This window comes from Pseudorca crassidens, chromosome 12, assembly GCF_039906515.1.
Source record: "Pseudorca crassidens isolate mPseCra1 chromosome 12, mPseCra1.hap1, whole genome shotgun sequence".
NCBI lineage: Eukaryota > Metazoa > Chordata > Mammalia > Artiodactyla > Delphinidae > Pseudorca > Pseudorca crassidens.
Window position 1 is genome coordinate 88,629,742 of NC_090307.1, and position 21,627 is coordinate 88,651,368.

Below are 21,627 nucleotides of genomic sequence, written 5' to 3' on the forward strand. Positions count from 1 at the left end.
GTGTGTTTCTCTGTCTTGTCATTTTGCTTAATTTACTATGTTTGGGGTCTCCTTTTTGCAGGCTTATTTGTAGGCAGGTTTGTAGTTCCCATTGTTTTTGGTGTCTGCCCCCAGTGGGTAAGGTTGGTTCAGTGGGTTGTGTAGGCTTCCTGGTGGGGTGGACTGGTGCCTGTGTTCTGGTGGATGAGGCTGGATCTTGTCCTTCTGGTGGGCAGGACCGTGTCTGGTGGTGTGTTTGGGGGTGTCTGTGAACTTGTTATGATTTTAGGCAGCCTCTCTGCTAATGGGTGGGGTTGTGTTCCTGTCTTGCTAGTTGTTTGGCATGGGGTGTCCACTACTAGAGCTTGCTGGTCGTTGAGTGGATCTGGGTCTTAGCGTTGAGATGGAGATCTCTGGGAGAGCTCTTGCTGATTGATATTACGTGAGGCCAGGAGGTCTCTGGTGGACCAACGTCCTGACTCAGCTCTCCCACCTCAGAGGCTCAGGCCTGACACCCGGCTGGAACACCAAGACCCTGTCAGCCACACAGCCAGGTACATGGGGATTTTCTTGCCTTTGGGGAAGTCTGAGGTCTTTTGCCAGCGTTCACTAGGAATTCTGTAGGAGTTGTTCCACATGTAGATATGCTTTTGATGTATTTGTGGTGAGGAAGGTGATCTCCACCATCTTGAATGTCCTCCCCACTGTGTTTAAACACTGACTCTCATTGCAAAACTTCTGGTCCTAGAACCCAACTTCCTGCAACAGCTAATTCCTTGAAGTAGATAGGAATATCCATTGACCTCATCAGAGAAAACACCTAATTAAGAGGATTGGCCTTTTGAAACTTGTGCCTTGCCCCCATCTCAGAGGCTCATCACCCTACCCCACTCAGAGATGAAACCCGGCCCTGCACCAGTCAGCAAGAATCCTCCTGTTTGCTTGAACTATGAAGTGTTAAGAACAATTTGTAGCTTCAGTGAAACCTCCAGTCTTGAGCAAAGTCCAAATGCAGAAAAACCCAATTTCAAGCAAAGTCACATTTCAGGAGGCAGTTGCTGTGGGCGGTCGGGGTGGAAGGTGTCCCTGCATTAGGACAGAGGGGGGCTTTCGCCTGCTAATGTGTGTTTAATTGTTGTCCCTCAAGCATAGCCTGGTCTTCTCCTGGCCAAGGTGGCAAGTATGATTCAGCAAAATCACTTAGCAAGTCACTTTAAAGTAAGACTTGGAAGAAGTTTCTAGAGAAAAAATGCTGTTGCTACTCTGGGGTGGCAGCGGGGAAGGCAGGTGATGCTAATTTGGGTACCCTGGGCTTGAAAGGGGGAGATGTGTTTTATCACCGCCTCCCGTCTTTGCTAGGCAATGTCTAGCCCATTAACAATTCACAAGGATTTATTTTCTCCACCCTGTGAGGTTAGCAGGGCAGGGCTGTGTGTGTGTGTGTGTGTGTGTGTGTGTGTGTGTGTGTGTGTGTGTAATTTTTTAAGCTTTTACTTTGATAAGATAACTTGCATGGAATTTAAGGAGTCAAATAGTTCTGCAGAGTTTGTTGGTAAAAACTGTATATAACATTCTCAAAGTGACAAAATTACAGCGATAGAGAACAGATCAGAGTCTGTTGGCACTGAGTGGTAGGCAGGCTTGACTATTAAGTAACATTAGGGAGTGTCTTTATGGTGATGGAATTCTTCTGTGTTCTGACTGTGGTGACGGTTACTGCAGTCTGCACATGTGATGTGATTTTATAGAACTATACACGCCCCCCCAAAAAAAGTGCACGTGACAGACATAGAGGACAGACTTGTGGTTGCCAAAGGGGTGGGGCGGGGGTGAGGGAAGGATGGAGGGGGAGGTTGGGATTAGCAGACGTAAGCTTTTTTTTTTTTTTTTTTTTGCGGTACGCGGGCCTCTCACTGTTGTGGCCTCTCCCGTTGCGGAGCGCAGGCTCCGGACGCGCAGGCTCAGCGGCCATGACTCAGGGGCCCAGCCGCTCCGCGGCATGTGGGATCTTCCCGGACCGGGGCACGAACCCGCGTCCCCTGCATAGGCAGGCGGACTCTCAACCACTGCGCAACCAGGGAAGCCCATAAGCTTTTATATATAGGATGGATAAACAAGACAAGGTCCTATTCACCAGCCTGTGATAAAACATCATGGAAAAGAATATGAATGTATTCCATATTCATAATGGAAAAGAATGTATATTACACACGTATATACAAAGCATAACAGAATCACTTTGCTATGCAGCAGAAATTAACATTGTAAATCAACTATACTTCAATAAAATAAATTTTTTTAAAAAATGCACGTGAAAACAGGTGAAATCTAAACAAGGTCTGAACATGAGTTCATAGCCTGGTAGCAATGCCAGTTTCCTGGTTTTGACAAGGTATGATGATATAAGAGAGCATTACAGGGGGCAGCTTGGGTATATGAGAACTCTATATTTTGTGCAACTTCATGTTAATCTCAAACTATCAAAGTAGTTCAAAATTAAAAGTTATTTTTAAAGAAATGCTGCAGTAGTCTGTTCCCTTCCACTGCCTTTCTCCTGGTACAGAGGCAAAATTCTTACTTTGGTATTTATGTCCATATCACTAAATACATAGTAAGTAAGGCTGATACCTCTTCATTGTTGTTTTTTTTTAGTTTTAGGCACTGTCTATAAATTTCCCACTATGAAAAATAAGGATCTTTCTCTCTTTTCTCCCCGACTCCTTCCTGTGTCTCCATCCCTGCAAAATAATAATCATATCTTGTCTAGATTAATAATCAGTGTTTAAAATATTACAAGTACGTATGCTAATCACAGTAAAAGTAAGTATTAAATGATGATGACTTTTCCTTTTCTGCATACTGATTTTTTATCATCAGAATTAAAAACTAATTTGGTTTCATTCTTTTTCTTCATTTTCTGTTTATTTTGTTCTGATTTATCCCCAGACTCTTTACTGATTATCTAAATCTCCTCTTAGAACATTCATTCACATCAAATTTATCAGGAAAATTCCAGTTTCCTGAAGACGTGTTGCCAGAATTTCTCCATGCTGGCGCTCAGCTGTTATCCAGGACCTCTATTCACCATGAACCTCCTGTTCATCTCTGTCATGCATTGGATCTTCATTTCCTGGGTCTCATGATTTCTTTCTATATTTACCCCCTTGTTTGATGGAGCACATCTTCAAGTAGTTTTCTGAGCAAGGATGTAGGAAATAAATTTTTGGAGAACTTGCGTATCTGGAAACATTTTCTTCATCATTAGGCTGGATATCAAATGCTAGGTTGGAAATCATTTCCCCTCCGGTTTTTGAAGATATTTTTCATCGCCTTCTGGTTCCCAGAGGGCGTGTTGTGAATCTTGAATCCATTCTGATCCCTGATTCTTTCTTCAGTCTGGAGGATTGCAGAATTCACCTCTCTGTCCCCAGTGTCCTAAGCTGGATCAGTCCTGTGCCTTGGGGTGGGTCCATGTGTTCATCACCCAGGAGGCCCTGCCAATCTGGACACTCACATCCTTTCACTGGGGGAAATTTCTTGAATGACATCATTGGTGATTCCTACTCTCCCTTTGTGTGTTTTTTATATTGTTCAGATGTTGAACCTCAAAGTAATCCTCTTCCATTTCTTTGGGTTTTTTTCTGCTTCCTAGGACAAATGTCCTCAACTCTATCCATCAACCATTCCACTGATTTTCCATTTCTTCTATAATATCTTTAATTTCCAAGGGCTCATGTTTCCCTTTCTGGGTTTTTTAAATAGCAATCTGTTTTTGTTTCATGATTGCAGTATCTTCTCTGATGGCTCTGTGAATGTGAATGATTGTGGATTTTGTTAATTGTGGCCTTTCCTGCATAGGCTCTATTTTCTACAGATTTCTTTTTTCTTCTTTTTTTTTTTGCCTGTTTTGTTCCCTATGTCATGTAGAAACTCTATCAGTGTCCTAAGATTCTTGATTCTTGTTTGCTCATATTAAAAAAAAAAAAAATGAAGGACTAAAAACCATTAGAAGCTTTGAGCCCATAGATGGGCCTTGGTGACTACAAACTTCCCTGAAAAGTAACCTGGCTGGCTGGTCGGACCAGTAACCAGGGTCAGGACCGAATGGTCTAGAATCTGGTATTTTCCTTAGAAGGTGAAGGTCCAGCTTTGGGGACAAAGGCCTAGGAATCTCAACGTTCAGTGTGCGTGATGTCACGCAGTGACTCTGTGTTTGTCATGGTATCAAATCTTCATGGCCCCCCAGGCCCGACATGGCGTCTGGCAGTCACCCTGTTACAGGGAAAGGGAAGCGTGTTTGCACCTGGCCGCTTCATAAACATACTTTTAGCTAATCCTCCTTATTTTAGCCCTCCTGGACTCCAACTTTTAGTGGTCCCACCAGTTCCTGAGATGGGGGGATTCCGTGCTATAAATTCTGCTCGTTCTTAGCTTTTCTCGCGGACGGCTCACGACTTAGTTTGAAAGTTCAGCTGACCCTTTTACCCGCTTGTACATCAGCTTACTGGTCCCCAGATCGTTTACGTTTGCTGCACCTTTCTCCCCATCATCACGGGTCTTAAATAGTCCCCTCGACTCTCCTTTAAGTGGGATTTGGGAAAAGAGGATAAGCAGGTATATGTGTTCGATCCGATATTTTTCTCACCAGTTTATTGATGAGAAAACTGAGGTTCAGACAGGCTAAGAGACATAGCTAAAACAACAGTTCTAAGAGGACTGCTTTGCCTTTTTAAAAAGTCCCTGGCTGGGGCTTCCCTGGTGGCGCAGTGGTTGAGAGTCCGCCTGACGATGCAGGGGGCACGGGTTCATGCCCCGGTCCGGGAAGATCCCACATGCCGCGGAGCGGCTGGGCCCGTGAGCCATGGCCACTGAGCCTGCGCGTCCGGAGCCTGTGCTCCGCAACGGGAGAGGCCACAACAGTGAGAGGCCCGCGTACCACAAAAAAATAAATAAATAAAAAGTCCCTGGCTGAGCTTGTTCCCAGAGGAGACCCAGCAAGTCATGTGAAGCGGGTTGGGGACCTGCCTGCACTGATAAAACCATAACTAACATTTATTAAGTGCATGTTGTATACTCGACAGCGTTCCGATCTCTTTATATGTGTTAATACACTTCATCATCACAACAGCTTTATACTGGGGGTTACCATTATCATGTCCATTTACAGGGGAGGAAAGTGAGGCCCAGAGAGGTTATTATTTGCCCAAAGTCACACAGCTACAAAGTGGAGAAAGCAGTGTGTGCACCTCCACCAGGGTTTCTGAACCTGGGCATTTGGGGCCCTTTGGGCTGGGGAAGTCTGTGCTGGGGAAGGGAGGGCTGTTCTGTGCATCGGGTGCCAGCACTCTCCCCGCGGTTGAGACAACCTAAAATGTCTCCAGACGTCACCACGTGTCCCCGCAGGACACAGTCTTCCCTGACTGAGAATGACTGGCCTGGGCAGGCTGGCTTTTCTCCTGACCCCTCCGCTGAGCTACTTCTTGGTTTGGGGACTGCCTGAGGCCGCTTTCCCTCACCCTCAGTCCTGAACGGCAAGTCCCGTGATTCCTGGGTCTGTGGGTAGATCCCTCTCTCACTCCAGTCGCCAATTCCCCGGCGTCCTCCACCTCTGAGGCCCCTCGTCTGACTGTGCCACCGGATATGAAAAAAGCAGAAAAATGAAAAAGAAAGCAACGCGCGCAGCTTAGCGGAGGCGGGGCGCATTTGGAAAGGCCGAGGCAGTAATCTCTTAGCTCTTTCTTGCTCTCTTCGTCCCCGCAGAGCCAAGGTGAAGAAGGGGGTGAACATCTTGAGCACGCGGACCAGCGAGCCTCGCCAGTGGGACATCAAGCCGGAACTGGGCAACGGCGGCAAGCACGCCACCGCCACCCTGGTGTGCCAGCGCCTGGCGCCCAGCGCGCGCAACAGGTAAGTGCGGGGACCCCTCCCTCCGCGTCGTTGACCTGGGGTCCCATGACCCGGTCTCCGCCTAAGATCCCTGCCTTAGACTCACAGTAACCACTGCTTAGCGGAGCTGTTACACCTTGGCTTGGAAACCTGGAGACGCTTACATCACCTGTTGTAGCTTCTGGCATCTCTGGCAGCAAGGGCAGGGCGCTGATTCTGCGGGTCTGTTGTTTGGGTTTGGGAGCAGAAATTAGTTTGCACGGTCTATTGTGCTTTGCGGAGGCTTATTCGTTCTCCTCACCTGCACTCTTGTCCTCGAGGCTGTGTCATCTCCCGTTGCCCTGGCTTTGCCCTTGCTTATCAGAGGCTGCTTTCTTACAGAGTGTTTGTCCTTTGCTCAAAGGGTGTGATTTATACTAAGAAATACATATTTGGTCTTCATCCCTGTTCCTGGCATAGAGCTCTGAAAACCGTTGCAATTTCGCAGAATGAGAGCGTAAAGCTGTCTTCTGTTTACGTTAGTAAGGTTACTTTTGGAAAGCCTCCTAGGTCACCTTAAGATGCGGGTTGCAGGGTACCAACCATGTGATTGGAGGAGGGTTGGACCTTTCAGTCCCACCCCTGGCCTCCGTGTTCGAGAGGGAGACTGGAGATGGAGTTCAATAGCCAATGGCCAATGAGTTAATCAACGGTGCCCATTTAATGAAGCCTCCGTAAGAACTCGAAAATACTGGCTTTGGAGAGCTTCCGCGTTGGTGATGGCGTGGAGATTTGGGGAGAGTGATGCCTGGAGAGGGCATGGCAGCGCCGCCCGCTTTCACCGTGCCTTACCCCGTGCATCTCTGTCACCGGCTGTTCCTGAGTTATACCCTTTCATAATAACCAGTAACCTGGTGAGTCAAATGTTTCTCTGAGTTCTGTGAGCCGCTCCAGCAAATTAATGGAACCCAAGGAGGGGGTCATGGTAGCCTCTAATCGTTAACCCGAGGGTCAGAAGCACACGGGACAACCTGGACTTGCGATTGGCATCTGAAGGTGGGGACAGTCTCGTGGGACTGAGCCCTTGACCTGTGGGATCGGACACGATCTCCAGGTAGGTAGTGTCAGAACTGAGGTGAAGTGTAGGACACCCAGCTGGTGTCAGAGTATTACTTGGTGGTGGTAGAAAAAGGACACACGTCAGAATTGGTGTCAGATTCATAAAGGATTAGACTCAGTCTTCAGTCAGGAGGACCTTAAAGACAGGAGGTGACAGTCTGTGGCAGTGATGCATAGGGGTGGTATGTGACGGTCTAGACAAACATTCTGGAAGATTACTTAACATAATTGCTTTCTGTGTATAAAAGCAACACATACTCGTTTTAGAATATTTGTGAAAACAACTATATGAGGACAAAACTTAAACAATATATCAATATCCCTTCTACCGAAGGATAACCCACTGCTAACGTTGATTCATTTTCTTCCCCTGTTTAATGCATAGATAACATCTGCCTATAGTAAACGTGTAGTAGGTTCACTTATTTTACAAATTTGCTATCATAATATATGTCCAGATTCTTAAGATAATTTCACTTATATTGATAACATCTTCCTTTGACATTAACTATTCCTCAGAAGTATGTTAAGATTCCATCACATAGACTTAACATTCCATAAATCACCATATCCCTAGTTTGAGCTATTTAATTTGTTTCCAAGTTTTATTTTCATAGATAATACAGCAGCGAACGAGCTTTCACATGAATTTTGTCCACTTCTCTTTTTGCTTGAGGTGGCTTCTTAGAATCAAGAAGTTAGATCGTTTTTTAGGGCTCTTGATACAGTCTGTCAGTGTATTTTCCTGAAGGGATGAGCGCTCAAGGAAGAAACATCCACTTCCATTACTGGATGTATTTTCTTAAGTGAACTCTTCAAACCTGCCCAGAAAAACTCTACAAATGCTCCACTGCATTTAGAAACGCCCAGTTCTTTCAGGACTTCCCTTGTGGCGCAGTGGTTAAGAACCCGCCTGCCAATGCAGGGGACGTGGGTTTGAGCCCTGGTCGGGAAGGTCCCACATGCCGCGGAGCAACTAAGCCCGTGTGCCACAACTACTGAGCCTGCGCTCTAGAGCCTGCGAGCCACAACTACTGAGCCCTCGTGCCACAGCTACTGAAGCCTACATGCCTAGAGCCCGTGCTCCGCCACAAGAGAAGCCACTGCAATGAGAAGCCTGCCTACAGCGATGAAGACCCAACACAGCCAAAACTAACTAAATAAATAAATTTATAGAAACACCCAGTTCATTTATCTGTAAGACCCTTTCCTCAGTCCTGCCTTCCGTGTGTAGCCAGCAAACACATCTGGTGTCCTGAACAGCTTCCTGGATCAAACACCAACCTTCAGTATCATGACGCCAAGAAGGATTGTTAGTACATCTGAGGGGTGAGTGTTGGGCGTTTCACCATGTGAAAACGTGGCTAGAAAGAAATGCATGCATGGGTCCCTTGCTCTAAGCACGAGATCAGAGGTCAAATTAAATCTCCTGAATCAAATGCACATAAAATCTAATTAACCCACAAGATTAGCGTTGATCATGCAAGTTAAAGGGAATGTGTTCATTAACAGGCAATGGATTTGTGTGTGTAAATAGTTCTTTATGTCACAGTCAGAAGGAGTCTCAAAGCGAGGGAGATAAGCTTTGCTGTGTGGGAGCAGGTTCTGAAGAGTCCTGGTGGCAACCTGTGTGTTCTGATCTTCTGGGAATTTGACGTTGGGACCAGGTGTGTTTGCGGAGATCGTAAACATCATGCGTGATTTTCCGCTGTCAGCCGTGCTGGATGTCACGGTAGCGGGAACTGTGGTTTAAAATTAGCATTTCCTTCCCTCTGAATTCTAGAGATTTTTTTACTGCTTTGAGTTAGACTGGCCACAAGCCGGGTGGTTGTGAGGGCCTGGAATTCCCCGCGTCCTCCCGGGTTTCTTTACATGATGTCTTAGAAAGTAATGGTTGCCTTTGCGGAAGAGCCGCTATGTCAGGACTGGGGTCGGGGCTGTGCTGAAGCCATCCAGTGCCAGCTTGTGAGAGCTGATTGGATTGCTCGAATCTCCTCCCCAGTCTCTCATGCGGTGACCGGCAGTATTTACACCATGGCAATTGGCAAACATCACAAACCAAGACTTCTGGCCATTGTCGGAAGGCCTGTTTACCAGCACACAACGGAGGGATGTCCCCGCTCACTCACTTCCTCAGCTGGACTTTCAGAAAACATTGCTTGGTTCACGTAAGTCTGAGGTGCTATGCTCCGTGCCAGGTCGATACCCACTGAGTCAGGTCCAGACCCTGCCTTCAAGGAAACTAAAGTCTGTGGAGCACGTAGGAACAGACTGACCGCAGCTGAAATAAGGGCTTTCGATGACATGGAAGGTGCAAACTTCACAGGGATGTGAGGGCTTACTTCCCTCTGCCTGGAGAGCGCAGGCCAAGAGTATTTGTTATCTAGTGTTTTGTAAGAAAACACCCCCAAACTGAGAAGTTTATTTATTTAAAGAGCATCATTTTAAAAAATATTTATTTATTTCCGCTGCGCCGGGTCTTAGTTGCAGCCTGTGGGATCTTTGTGGCAGCATGTGAGCTCTCAGTTACGGCATGCGGGATCTAGCTCCCCGACCAGGGATCAAACCCACCCAAGGAGCGTGGAGTCATACCCACTGGATCATCAGGGAAGTCCCCAAAACTTAGACATTTAAAACAACACGTTTGGGCTTCCCTGGTGGCGCAGTAGTTGGGAGTCTGCCTGCCGATGCAGGGGACATAGGTTCGTGCCCTGGTCCGGGAAGATCCCACATGCCACGGAGCGGCTGGGCCCGTGAGCCATGGCCGCTGGGCCTGCGCGTCCAGAGCCTGTGCTCCGCAACGGGAGGGGCCACAACAGTGAGAGGCCCGCATACCGCAAAAACAAAAAACCAACACGTTTATTGTCTCATAGTTTCAGCGGGTTAGAGATCCAGGCACATCTTATCTGGGTCCTCTTCTTGAGGGTATCTCACTAGGCTGCAATCAGGGTGTCAACCAAGCTCAGTGGTTTCTCACCTGAAGGCTCAACTCGGGAAGGAACCACTCGCAAGCTCACGAGCTTGTTGGCTCAACCCAACCTGAGATTCTCAGAAACATAAGGGCCCCTGCTTCCTTCCCTGGCGAAACAGCCTCTTCTGTGTACAGTTGGGAGGGAGAAGACCATCCTTCAAGGCAACTGTTTCATGGAGCATCTTCCCCCTGTAGCCCAGCACCTCTGAAAGATCTTGTGCACTCTGGTCCTGGAGCCACATCTGTACACCCTCAGATCCAGGAAGAGACATGGCACCTGGGCCATACACACACCCAACTGTGCTGCGTTTAGCTTCCACCCCGCTAGAGTAATGTTTCAGCAGTCTGAGCATCTCGGCAACCACACAGAATCGACTCACAACCTACTAGATTGTGCTTCACCCTTCTGGGTTGTGAGGCCAAGGGAGCAATTAATATCCTGTCCAAACCCCATGACTTTAAGTGAATCAAGCACCAAGCAGATGCCTCTGTGGCAGCAGGCAAAGAAGATGAAAGGTGTGGATGGCGTGTTTGAGCACAGGAACACATGTTGTGGTCCTCTGAGCATACGTTCCTTGGGAAGCATCTTCTCCTTGCTCTTTTCTCTCCCTTCCACCTTCTGAATCTTTTTCAAACCTGGGATCTGGGCTAGTCTGAGTACCTGGGGATCAAGAATTTCATAAAGCCTGGGAAGTGAGCCCAACATTGAGGGAGGGCACAGCCTACCCAGGGCTCCCCTCGACCCCAGGCTTGCACCTTTATCTAATCCACGCTTTCGCCCTAAGCTTTCCCTGGGTCTTACTCTCCCAAGTTCATTCCTTTAGGAGAAACGCCAAAAATTAGGGTTTTCTTTAAACTATGGGCATTCTTTTTTTTAATTTTTCTTTTAGTTACTTATTTTTTTTGAAGTATAGTTGATTTACAATGTTGTGTTAATTTCTTCTGTACAGCAAAGGGATTCAGTCATATATATATACATTCTTTTTCATATTCTTTTCCATTATCGTTTTTCACAGGTTATTAAATATAGTTCCCAGTGTTGTATAGTAGGACCTTGTTGTTTATCCATTCTCTGTAGAATAGCTTACATCTGCTAGCCTCAACCTCCCAATCCACCCGTCCCCCACCCCCCCTCCCCCTTGGCAACCACAAGTCTGTTCTCTATGTCTGTGAATCTGTTTCTGTTTCACAGATAAGTTCATTGTGTCGTATTTTAGGGTCCACATACAAGTAGTATCATATGGTATTTGTCTTTCTCTGTCTGACTTACTTCACTTAGTATGATAACCTCTCGGTCCATCCGTGTTGCTGCAGATGGCATTATTTCATTCTTTTTAATGGCTGAGTAGTATTCCATTGTATATATGTACCACATCTCCTTTATCCATTCATCTGTCGATGGGCATTTAGGTTGCTTCCATGTCTCGGCTCTTGTGAATAGTGCTGCTATGAACACAGGGGTGCATGTATCTTTTTGAATTACAGTTTTGTCAGGGCATATGCCCAGGAGTGGGGTTGCTGGATCATATGGTAGCTCTATTTTTAGTTTTCTGAGGAACCTCCATACTGTTCTCCATAGTGGCTGCACCAACTTACATTCTCACCAACAGCGTAGAGGGTTCCCTTTTCTCCACACCCTCTCCAGTGTTTGTTATTTGTAGACTTTTTGGTGATGGCCATTCTAACAGGTGTGAGGTGGGACCTCATTGTGGTTTTGATCTGCATTTCTCTGATGATTAGTGATGTTGAGCATCTTTTCATGTGCCTGTTGATGGGCATTCTTGGAAGTTAACAGGGAACTCCACGCTGGCGATGCAGCCTCCAGGGTTCTGAGCAGGACTCGCTCCCCACTGAGGGTCACTGCGTGCCACCTGCAGGCCTCCCGACCTGGCCACGCACACCTGTGCTGTTATCTCCTGAACGCCTGTATTTAAATGGGTTCACTGGTGCATTTTAAAAGTTCCATATTAGGTTTTATTTTTAAAACATTAGCATTCGGGGGGACTAGATCTCTCTGGGGAAGCAAACATAGTATCTCAAATACAGAAACGTAAATAACAGTAATATTCTGTATGTTTCACAGTGCTTGACAACATACAAAATAATACTCTGTATTTCGTAGTTCCTGGCAGTTTACAAAATGCTTTGTGGATGTTATTTCAGTAACTCTTCTCCATGGTTTCCTGAACTGAGAGTCACACTGTTGGGCAGATAAAGAAAAGAAATGAAGACATTCCGAAAGCATCCACTTGAATATTTGTGCAAATGCTTTTTTTTTTTTAACAATGTTTTCTTCTAAAATAAACTTCATGTCTATAAATACATAGGAAAAGCTTATATTCACTGCATGAATTAAAGGCGAGTGTCAACAAATACAATTTAAATGAACAAATACTATTGATGGCTAGCTGGCTGGTGTTACCAGCAGAAGTCTCTGCACTTGACCTTGGGGTTAGAAAGGGATTAGCAAATACCCAGGAGGTGTTAAAAATACACTAGCCCCAAACGGAGACTTTCTTTTTTTTTCCTCCTTATTTTTTCTTCCTTATCTTTTTATTAACCTTATTTTCTTCAATGCCCCTATGTCACCTTTATAATCATAAAAAATGTATTAAAAAACACATTTTAAACCCCATTCCATACCTTATGTAGCTATTACCATTATTATACATATAAATCCTTTTATATAGTTGGGGTCAGCCTGTGATAGATCCCCTTTCGTAACTTAACGTTGCCAAAGCCCTTTGCCTGCCCCAAACTTAGTTTGTTCATTAGCTGCGTAACAACTTACTAAGTAAGAAAACCTTAATTTATTTTGAGAGCCCCCTGGTGTAGGGCATCTCGGCGGTCCGTTCCTAACACTTTCGTGTACATAAATCAGCAGTGCACATTTCCATGGCTATATGGTCCCTCCCCATCCCCCCTTCCTGGGGGACTGCAGGGGTCTTGATGCTGCAGGTGAGATTTGCAGATCTACGTTACAGGTGTGTGTGGTCAGCTGCAGGCTGAGAGGCTGCCCACACAGCAGGGCTCAGGCAGGGCATCCTCACAGGAATCGGACCATTTCATCAGGGGCTGCAGACACAAAGGAGCCAGACAGCTAGCCCTGCATGCCGGGTGAGGTAGGTGGAGAGCAGGACAGACTGCACCCACTTAGGGGGGACGCTGGAACCTTCCCAGGTGAGGACGCAGGCCCCGTGTTGCCCGATCTCTGGATTTTTTTAGAACAGCTGAAAATCCAGACTGTCCTAGAAAAATCTCCCGATTTTTAAACATTTGCTCAGATTTTTAAAATCACAGTGTAGATGAACCAAAAGGAATATTGTTCAGGAAAACAGTCCATCAGTGAATGAATTGTGCAAAAGTGGCCGGTTTGAACCGGTTGCACATTCCACTTTGGGTAAAACTGTGCCTGTTTTCTTTAGGGGGTTAATTGCCTGTATCTTCAAGGCATCAGATTGGCAGCAAAACAGCCTTCCTGGGCCTGGACTGTGTGTCTCTTTTAGAGGGATTTATAACTGAGGCGAGGCCTTTCAGAGATTCAGCTCAGCTTCACTGTCACCACGTACCTATGACGCCTTCTAAACATGTCATGACACTGCTGTGCTTCCAGCACGTGTTGTGAACTCTCCTTGTTCCTCCTGTACCTTATCCTTGATCATCCTCGGTTTTCATCAAGCTTCAGCCCTACCAGGAAACCTGCCTGGGGCGTGGTGTTTCCTCCTTCCCAGCTTCTAGTGTAGTGGTCGGTCAGCCAGCATCCTCCAGCCAGCCGGTCTAGACAGAAGACATCCTCTGGGTCCTTGCACTTCCGGAGAAAAACCAAATGGTACTCATCCCACTCTTCCCTCTACTCAGGACGGCAGCCACCGCCCACAGCTCCCAAGCCCCTCCGTCAGTACGCTTCAGGCGTGCTCTGCGGCAAAGGAGACCAGGTCAGTCAGGCAGCTCATAAAAGGAGAAGGGCTTTTCCAAAAGCGAAGACCATTGAACGTGGAGAATAAGATGCCCAGTAGTATTCATTTTAGCAGCCTCGATCGCAGACCTTAGAGTCACAGCTCTGCTCAGCTGTTTGTTTTCGGAGAATTCTGGGACACGAGTGTGCTCAGAGCTGCTGAGTGTGAACCGTTTCAGCAGAGCTTCTGGGAATGATCCACAAAGATAATCTGCTGTTCCCTGAAGGCAATTGCCCAGACTGAGTTCTTTCTGTAAGAGCTGTTTAAAGATGGCACAGAAAATCTGCTAGGCAAACGCCCACGAATGAAAACCCCCCCATCAGTGGGGTGAAGCGTGCACTCCAGGTCCCTAAAGGGAGAAGTCTAAAGCGTCCCCACTCGGCCCACCCTAAACTCACAGCAGACTCGTGTCAACATCTGCAGCAGAGAATTTACTGATATCCACGCTGTGTGTGTGCTCCATAAAGTGTTTGTTTTCCTCCCACTTTCAGCTGTGACGAAGGTTAAAGCCCTGATGGTCGAGGTTATTGGTGTTTCCTGTGATTTATAGAAACTAAACTCTCCCAAGGGCATTTGCTGGAAGCCCCTGGGAGCGGGGGGGGAACAGGTAGACGATAGGCTTTGAAGCAGCCTGAGAGAAGAAGAGATTTTCCTTGGAGACCCAAGAGCTGGTTCTGTCATCAAAACTTGATCTGACGTCTGAAATGGCCGTTGGGTTTCTCCATCGCTTGGTGCTGTTTAGAAGTAGAGCATCAACCATAATTAAGTGAAGTTAAGTCAGACAGAAAAAGAGAAATATCGTATGATACCCCTTATAGGGGGAATCTAAAACAGTGATCCAGTGAATTCACAAAATGGAAATAGACTCACAGACATATAAAACACACTTAGGGTTACCGAAGGGGAAAGAGGGAGAGGGATAAATTGGGAATTTGGGATTAACAGATACACACTACTATATATAAAATAGATGAACAACAAGGCCCTACTCTATAGCACAGGGAAGTACACTCAGTAGCTTGCAATAGCCTATAAGGGAAACGAATCGAAAAGAATACATATGTATATGTGCGTGTATCTATATATGTATGTGTATGTATAACTGAATCACTTTGTTGTACACCTGAAACATTGTGAACCAACCATACTTCAATTTAAAAAAATTAATTAAAAACAGAAGTAGAGCATCCGTGGTTTAGCGTCCCATCGAGGCTGCCGACAGTGAAGGCCACCTGCTGTCCAAGGCAAAGCGGCGTACTTCCACAGAGAAGGGGTGGCTGCTGGGGTCAAAACCAGTGCCTAGGACGAGGCACCTGGGAGAGCCTGCACGACGGTGGAGGCACTGGACACACCAGCACCATTCCTCCCAAACCCTACTGTGATATTCACATAATCAGTCTTCCGATGATGGCCCTGTGTACAAGAGGTTGTGTTTTCCAAGAATGTTCTCGATGGATGTGTTGTCAACGTCCCCATCTGGCCTGCTCTCTGGATCCCACTACTCTCCCGTTAAGAGAAGGAGTCTTTGTCTCCTCCCCTGGAAGCTGGGTAGACTTCAGTGACGGGCTGACGACCAGTGTGCAAGCAGAGGTGATGCTACGTGACTTTGAGAGCCAGGTCACCAAAGAGCCTGCAGGCAGCGTGTCAGCATCCTGATGCCCTGAGGCCGCTATGCTGTGAGAAGGCCCAGCTCTCCCTGTGTATGCCCTGAGCAAGGCAGAGGATGGCGTCTAGCCAGCCACCCAGCCGAGCCCTTCCAGAATTCTTGATTCACATTAAAACGATCGTTTTATGCCGCTGAGTTTGGAGGGCGATGTATGACACCACAAGAGGTAAACTGGGTCACTGAGTACCCGGAGGGGTTGAATTACTTGCCAACCTCGCCCAGCTATTCAGGGCCATGTGAACCCTGTTCTGTCTGATTCTAAGCACTGCCCTCGCTTCTCCCACCACAAGGAAGAGATTGCTAAATGAAGAGATGCTGAAAGGCTTGTCCTCTTACCCTGAAGGCCCTTTCCCAGACTCATTTATAGCCTTTCATGGCCAGAATGACGAGTTTTCTGTTTTCTTCCTCCCATCGCAGCCCGATGTGTGGTCCCCAGCCCAAACTGAAAATGTATAAAGTAAATACATTTCTCAGCATCTGTCCTGAAACAGTTGATTGTATCACGTTCATGAGTCCCCCAAGCTCTTTCCAGACCAGTAATTAACTGTAAGGGGAGTATGTGGGGCCAGCGCCGTGGCCACCGGCAAGAGCAGGTGCATTTCGGAATCCACGGTCCTGCTTCCGGCGCCCCATCTGACTCAGAGGCGTGGGCGAAGTTGTCCTCCTGAAGCTGTCCCTACACTACTGGTCCTCAGAAAGCAAACTAGGTACTAGACAGGGCTGTGGGGACAGTGCTGTAATACCTCAAGGCTCATGTGTTACGTTCAGAATCCTCCAGCCACCACCGAGCTGCCATGAGACCCTGGTTTTATCCACATTGTCTGAATCCTTTAAACCTGGGGAACCTTGTTCAGATTGAGGGTCCTTCTCACACCTGACTGGTCTTCACCAGAAAGTGGCAGACAGCAGTGGAAATGAACTATTTCCCTTTAAAAAAAAATGTAAGGTTAATTTTTTTTTCTTTCTGCACCTAAAGTAAAAGCTTTGCTCACGTGGTGTCTCCGCTCCCAAGTATCCCATGAAGCAGTGTGGCACCACGAATAACGAACCGCACGGCCTCTGTTGCCCAGGCAACTGGGATCCAGGACGCAGCTCTTCTACTTGGAAGCCGTGCGGTTTTGTGCCGACAAGTCCATCTCCTCGCGTCTTATCCGCAGGGGAGGTGACGAATGACAGAAGTACCTTCGTGGAGTACTCGTGAGAATTAAAGGAATTGGTTCTGTCAGGAGCCTATGTACAGTGTTGGTTCTTGTATTTTCCGCGGAGCAAAGCTTCTTTTAAGTTCTTCCTGACTTTTTTACACAACGGCCCAGACTTCCTTGCGTTGTAAGTGTGAAAGAGGCGCAGCCCTCTTTCCTGATGGTGGCAAATGTCAATCACTGACCCACACTGTCCTGCCGACACGGACGTCAACCCCAAGACCTGGAAACTCGATTCTGCCCACCTTCCTCCTCGTGCCTCTGCTGAAACTCCTGGCTCACGGTTGATGGGGTTTTGGTAGCTGGTTGGCTGTGGGCTTTGCTCTCACCCTCAGGGCAACCTGAACTTAGAAGGGGGTGGCAGAGACGGAGGGCAGAGGAACAGCAATAACCCATGGGCACCTGTGGGTGGACTGTTCCTTGCTTGGGCTATGTGTAAGCCAACCCCAACGGTCTAGGTCTTGTCGTAGTTTGTCATTTTACTAAGGCACGTTTTCCCCTTCTGCTTTTATTATTTTTTTACTCTTCATTTATTTTGGTGGGGGGCAGGGGGGTAGGGAATACATTCACACAGTTCTAAACGCAAAGTGTAGACAAGCCGACATACCAGAAGACTACATCTTCCTCCACTTACCCAGCCCCCTTCCCCAGAGGTCATCAGAGTCCACGCTTTATCACATCCCTTTCCAAAGATATTTATTTTATACCTATGAAAACACACACACACATACATATATTTCCTCCCCCACTTCAATGTTAAACACATGTTGCTTCTTTTTTCGCCTAGCGATATACCTTGTAATTTTTCCGTATCAGTACATACAGTTCTTTATTCACCTTTTTCTTTTAAGCATCACTTATTATGATATTTGGCATCATTTATCTGAACCAACACCCTATTATTAACTGGTCTTTAGGTTCTACCATCTTTGGCCTGGACTTTGAATAACCTTGTCCAAACACCATCTTGAACTTCTGTGATGATTTCTGTGAAATGAATGGCAGAAGTGAGCTAGCCGAGGAAAGTGGTAGAGGCATTTGCGAATGTGATGGGTATTGACATGTTACATAGAAACCGTATTGATTTACACCACGTCCACCCACGCCCACACCCCGCTAACAAGCTCTTTGATCTCTTGATGCTCGGATTTTATTTCCTCGTGCATGACTGGGCTGGCAAGCAGCCTGAGAGTAGCACGCAAGGTGGGAGTCATGGTGTGGATTTTTAGGATGTCGCTGCCAGTCCATCCTGGTAACTCCTGGGAAGTTCTGGGATGGCATCTGTGGCCCCGGGGTCTGCAGTGTCCCTGGAGCATCTCCCCTGGGTGTGCAGTGGATCTGCCATACAGACAGCCGCTATTTATGAACTCGTGCAGCATATGGGCTGTACTTTAGGTCTCTGAATTCTCACCTAATCTGAGCTCTCTGCTCCGCAGTTGCAGCCCCCATCCATTCTGCTCCAAATAGCCACAGAGTTCTGTTTAAAACATAAATCAGATCGCGGAACCTCTTATTGTTTTGGCCTTCCAGAGCTTCCCATCACACCCAGAATAAAATCCCAGCGCTTCACCTTGACCTCCGAGGTCCTGGAGGTGATCTGGCCCCTGCCCGCCTCCCTGGTCATACCCTTTATGCTTCTGTCATCAGTCACCAATCTTCTTCCACCCTGGCCGCTGTGGCACCTGTAGCTCACGATCCAAGCTTGTTCCTGCCACAGGACCTTTGCACCTGCTATTTGCTCTGACCGGACTCTGCATGACTGGATCATTCAGATGTTTAGGTCTTAGTTCACCTGTCGTATTCTCAGAGAGGCGGTCTGTGACCGCTCACACGGGTCACCAGTTTCGTTTTCTTTCTAGAACTCACCAGTGTGAAATTACCTTGTTTCTTTACTATCTGTCTCTTCCCAAAAGTATGTAGACGCCATGAGGGAAGGAAGGGACTTGCCCATTCTTTTTTTTTGTTTGTTTTGTTTTTGTTTTTTTGCGGTACGCGGGCCTCTCACTGTCGTGGCCTCTCCCGTTGTGGAGCACAGGCTCCGGCCCAGCCGCTCCGCGGCATGTGGGATCCTCCCGGACCAGGGCACGAACCCGCGTCCCCTGCATCAGCAGGCAGACTCTCAACCACTGCGCCACTAAGGGAAGCCTCGGACTTGCCCATTCTTAGTGCTTAGATCTGTTCCCGGCACAGAGCAGGGACGAAAATCCTTGCTGTGTGAATAAACACAGGAATGACCTTTGCAACAATATGTCGAGTTATCCTGTCCGCAGTTTACAGGAGAAGAATTGGAATCAGAAGGTCCTTGTGTTCAGAGTATGAGGGATATTTGCTGAACGACTGAATAAATGAATGATGCTTGTTATGCTGTACTGACGCCTTGTGCAGATGAAGGAATAAGCCAAGAGAGTCCATATGAGCTGGGAGAACAGTGTCCCAGGAGCCAATGATGGGAGCCCCAAGGCTCTGGAAGAGGCGTGAGAATGGAAAGCAAACCCGTCATGCTCCAGGCTCCCTCCCACCGCGAACCTACTCTGCCCTCTACAGTTCTCATCCTGTCCCGCAGCTGTGACAAAGGAGGAGAAACCCTGCTCACCCGCTAAGGGATTTATGAAGCAATTCGTATATGCTGGCGTGGTACTAAGCACTGCCCGACTTACAGACATTTCCCTAAGAGGTCATTCCAGCCGGCAAGAACTTCACAGCCTCACCCAAGCCTGAAATGTGCTAGTCGTAAGGAAGAATGACACTACTTCATCTCGATGTCTCGTGCCAGGCTGCCACACGGGACGCGGAGACCTACAGGGAAGAGGACGGCTCAGGCTGTGCCACCAGAAGCTTGGGAACCAAGGGGTCTTCAAATGTTGCATCCTGATGACCTGTGAAAGCCTCATGGGAGGGAACCTTCCGAGTATATCAGACTGATCGGAGGGTCTCAGAGCGAGAACCTGAATTTTTGTATTTGTCTTCAAGAATCAAATGATTATCCTTCCAGCTAATGTATAGCACAGGAAATGGCATGCAATATCCTGTGATAAACCATGATGGAAAGGGATACAAACACAGAATGTCTATATGCGTATAACCGAGTCACTTCGCTATACAGCAGAGATTGGTACAACATTGTACATCAATTCGACTTCAATTAAAACCAATAATAATTATCCTGCGAGTCACTGGGAATATGAGTGTTGATAAAACAGGTATGGACCCTGTACCGTATGGACCCAGGTATAGCCCTGTGTTGACGGCAACCACACCATAGAGGGAAATGATCAGAACGTGAGTGTTCGCTTTTTGCCCATCTAGGGTATGTCAGGCTGAGATGATTCCTGAGGATGAATGGAAGAGGGATGCTGTTTTCCCACGAGCTGCATCCCTGTGATCTAATCTTCCTTCAGACGAGCAATGGGTGACGCCGCCTTGCCACGTTATGGAAGTAATATAGCGTGATGATTCAGAGCTGGGGCTCAGAAATAGGACTGCCCGGGTTCCGATTCTTATACTTCAACACGCTAACTGAGCTTTGGCAAGTTACTGAACGTCTCTACGTCTGTGTTTCCTTGTCTGCAAAACAGGATGGTAATAGCAACGTCTACCTCCTACAGTTGTTTGAGAATTCATTGAAAGAGTTTATAAAAGTGCTTTGCAAACATCAAGCCTTATAGTTTCATTATGGGCATGGTCACAGGACAGCAACTGGAAATTGAGGGGGAGGGGGAATAATACCAGATGCATGCATCATTTTGAAGAGCAGATTCCGTTCATCAACCCTTCAGAAGACATCCAGACCCACTTCCAAGCCTTCCCAGGGCCACTCAGGCATGGCTGGTCTTCTGAGACCCACAGATCAGAACATTATTATGCCTCTTTTGGGGAATGGTCCCCCCAGACCCATCTTTATCAAAGGCAGGGATGGGAAGAATCCTAAGTTAAAAGAAGCAGAAACCAGTATCCATCACACAGCCGCTGCCTCTTGAGGAACACGTGCAAAGACACGTCCTACCTGCTGCCGCCACTGTGCCTGAGGGCGATTTAGGGAGCCCACGATGTTGGGGATGTGTTTAGCAATCATCGTGGCTGCTTCATCTCCTTCCCCAAACATCTCTTCCTAGTGTCATCTTGCAGTCACAGAGAAGAGCAGTTCCCTTGCAGGGACAGAGCAAATGCCTTTCGTGCAGCCCCTGAGGGATGGAGACGTTTAGTTTAATGGCTCGTGGGAAGCAGAGGGTTGCAGTGAGAAAGAAAGGGCTGAAATGTATGAAATTGAAAAAATAAAAATAAACCAGGTGGCTCCAAGGATACGCTCTCCTCCGGCTTCCCTCCAACAGCTTTATTATCGATGCCGATGTCCTGTTCTACAGAGAGTTTTAGGTGATTTACAATATTCCCTCCAGCGTGGGGAGCCAGAAGAAATTTCCAGTAAATGATAATAGCAAATAGTGCTACTGTGCTTGCTCTGCACCCGACTGTTCTAAGTACATTATACATAGTCCTTTCATCTCGACATCCCTACGAGGTAGGTACTGTAATGATCCCTGGTTTACAGAGGAGGAGACTGACGCACAGAGAGATTAAGAAACTCTCCAGGTTTGTACAGCTGGTGAGCTGGGATTGCAACCCCGGCAAGCCTAACTCAGAGTCAAGGCTCTTAACCTCTCGTGATAACCCGACAAGGAGAAGATGGAGGCGAGAAAATGAGGTCAATGCAAGAGCGAGGTTGGTACGCGACATGGACGCCTGGACCCTTGCTGGGGTGGCCCGGGGATGCGCCTCTTAGCCTCCCAGCAGCCCTCAGTAATAATCAGCGCCGCCAGGTGAAAGTTTCAAAGTGCCCATCTCTCAGGTAGATGGAAACAGTGGGTCCAGAGAAAA

General features: G+C 47.3%; 1 protein-coding gene across 2 annotated transcripts in view; it reads left to right on the forward strand.

Annotated features, from left to right (window-relative positions):
- The window catches only part of TMEM132C (transmembrane protein 132C), a 373,251-nt gene that overhangs the window by 243,565 nt on the left and 108,059 nt on the right, over nt 1–21,627 (forward strand). For both annotated transcript variants that reach the window (XM_067701197.1, XM_067701198.1), the window contains exon 3: nt 5,740–5,886. In XM_067701197.1, the coding sequence (XP_067557298.1) occupies nt 5,740–5,886 (147 nt within the window). The remainder of the gene's footprint in view (nt 1–5,739; nt 5,887–21,627) is intronic.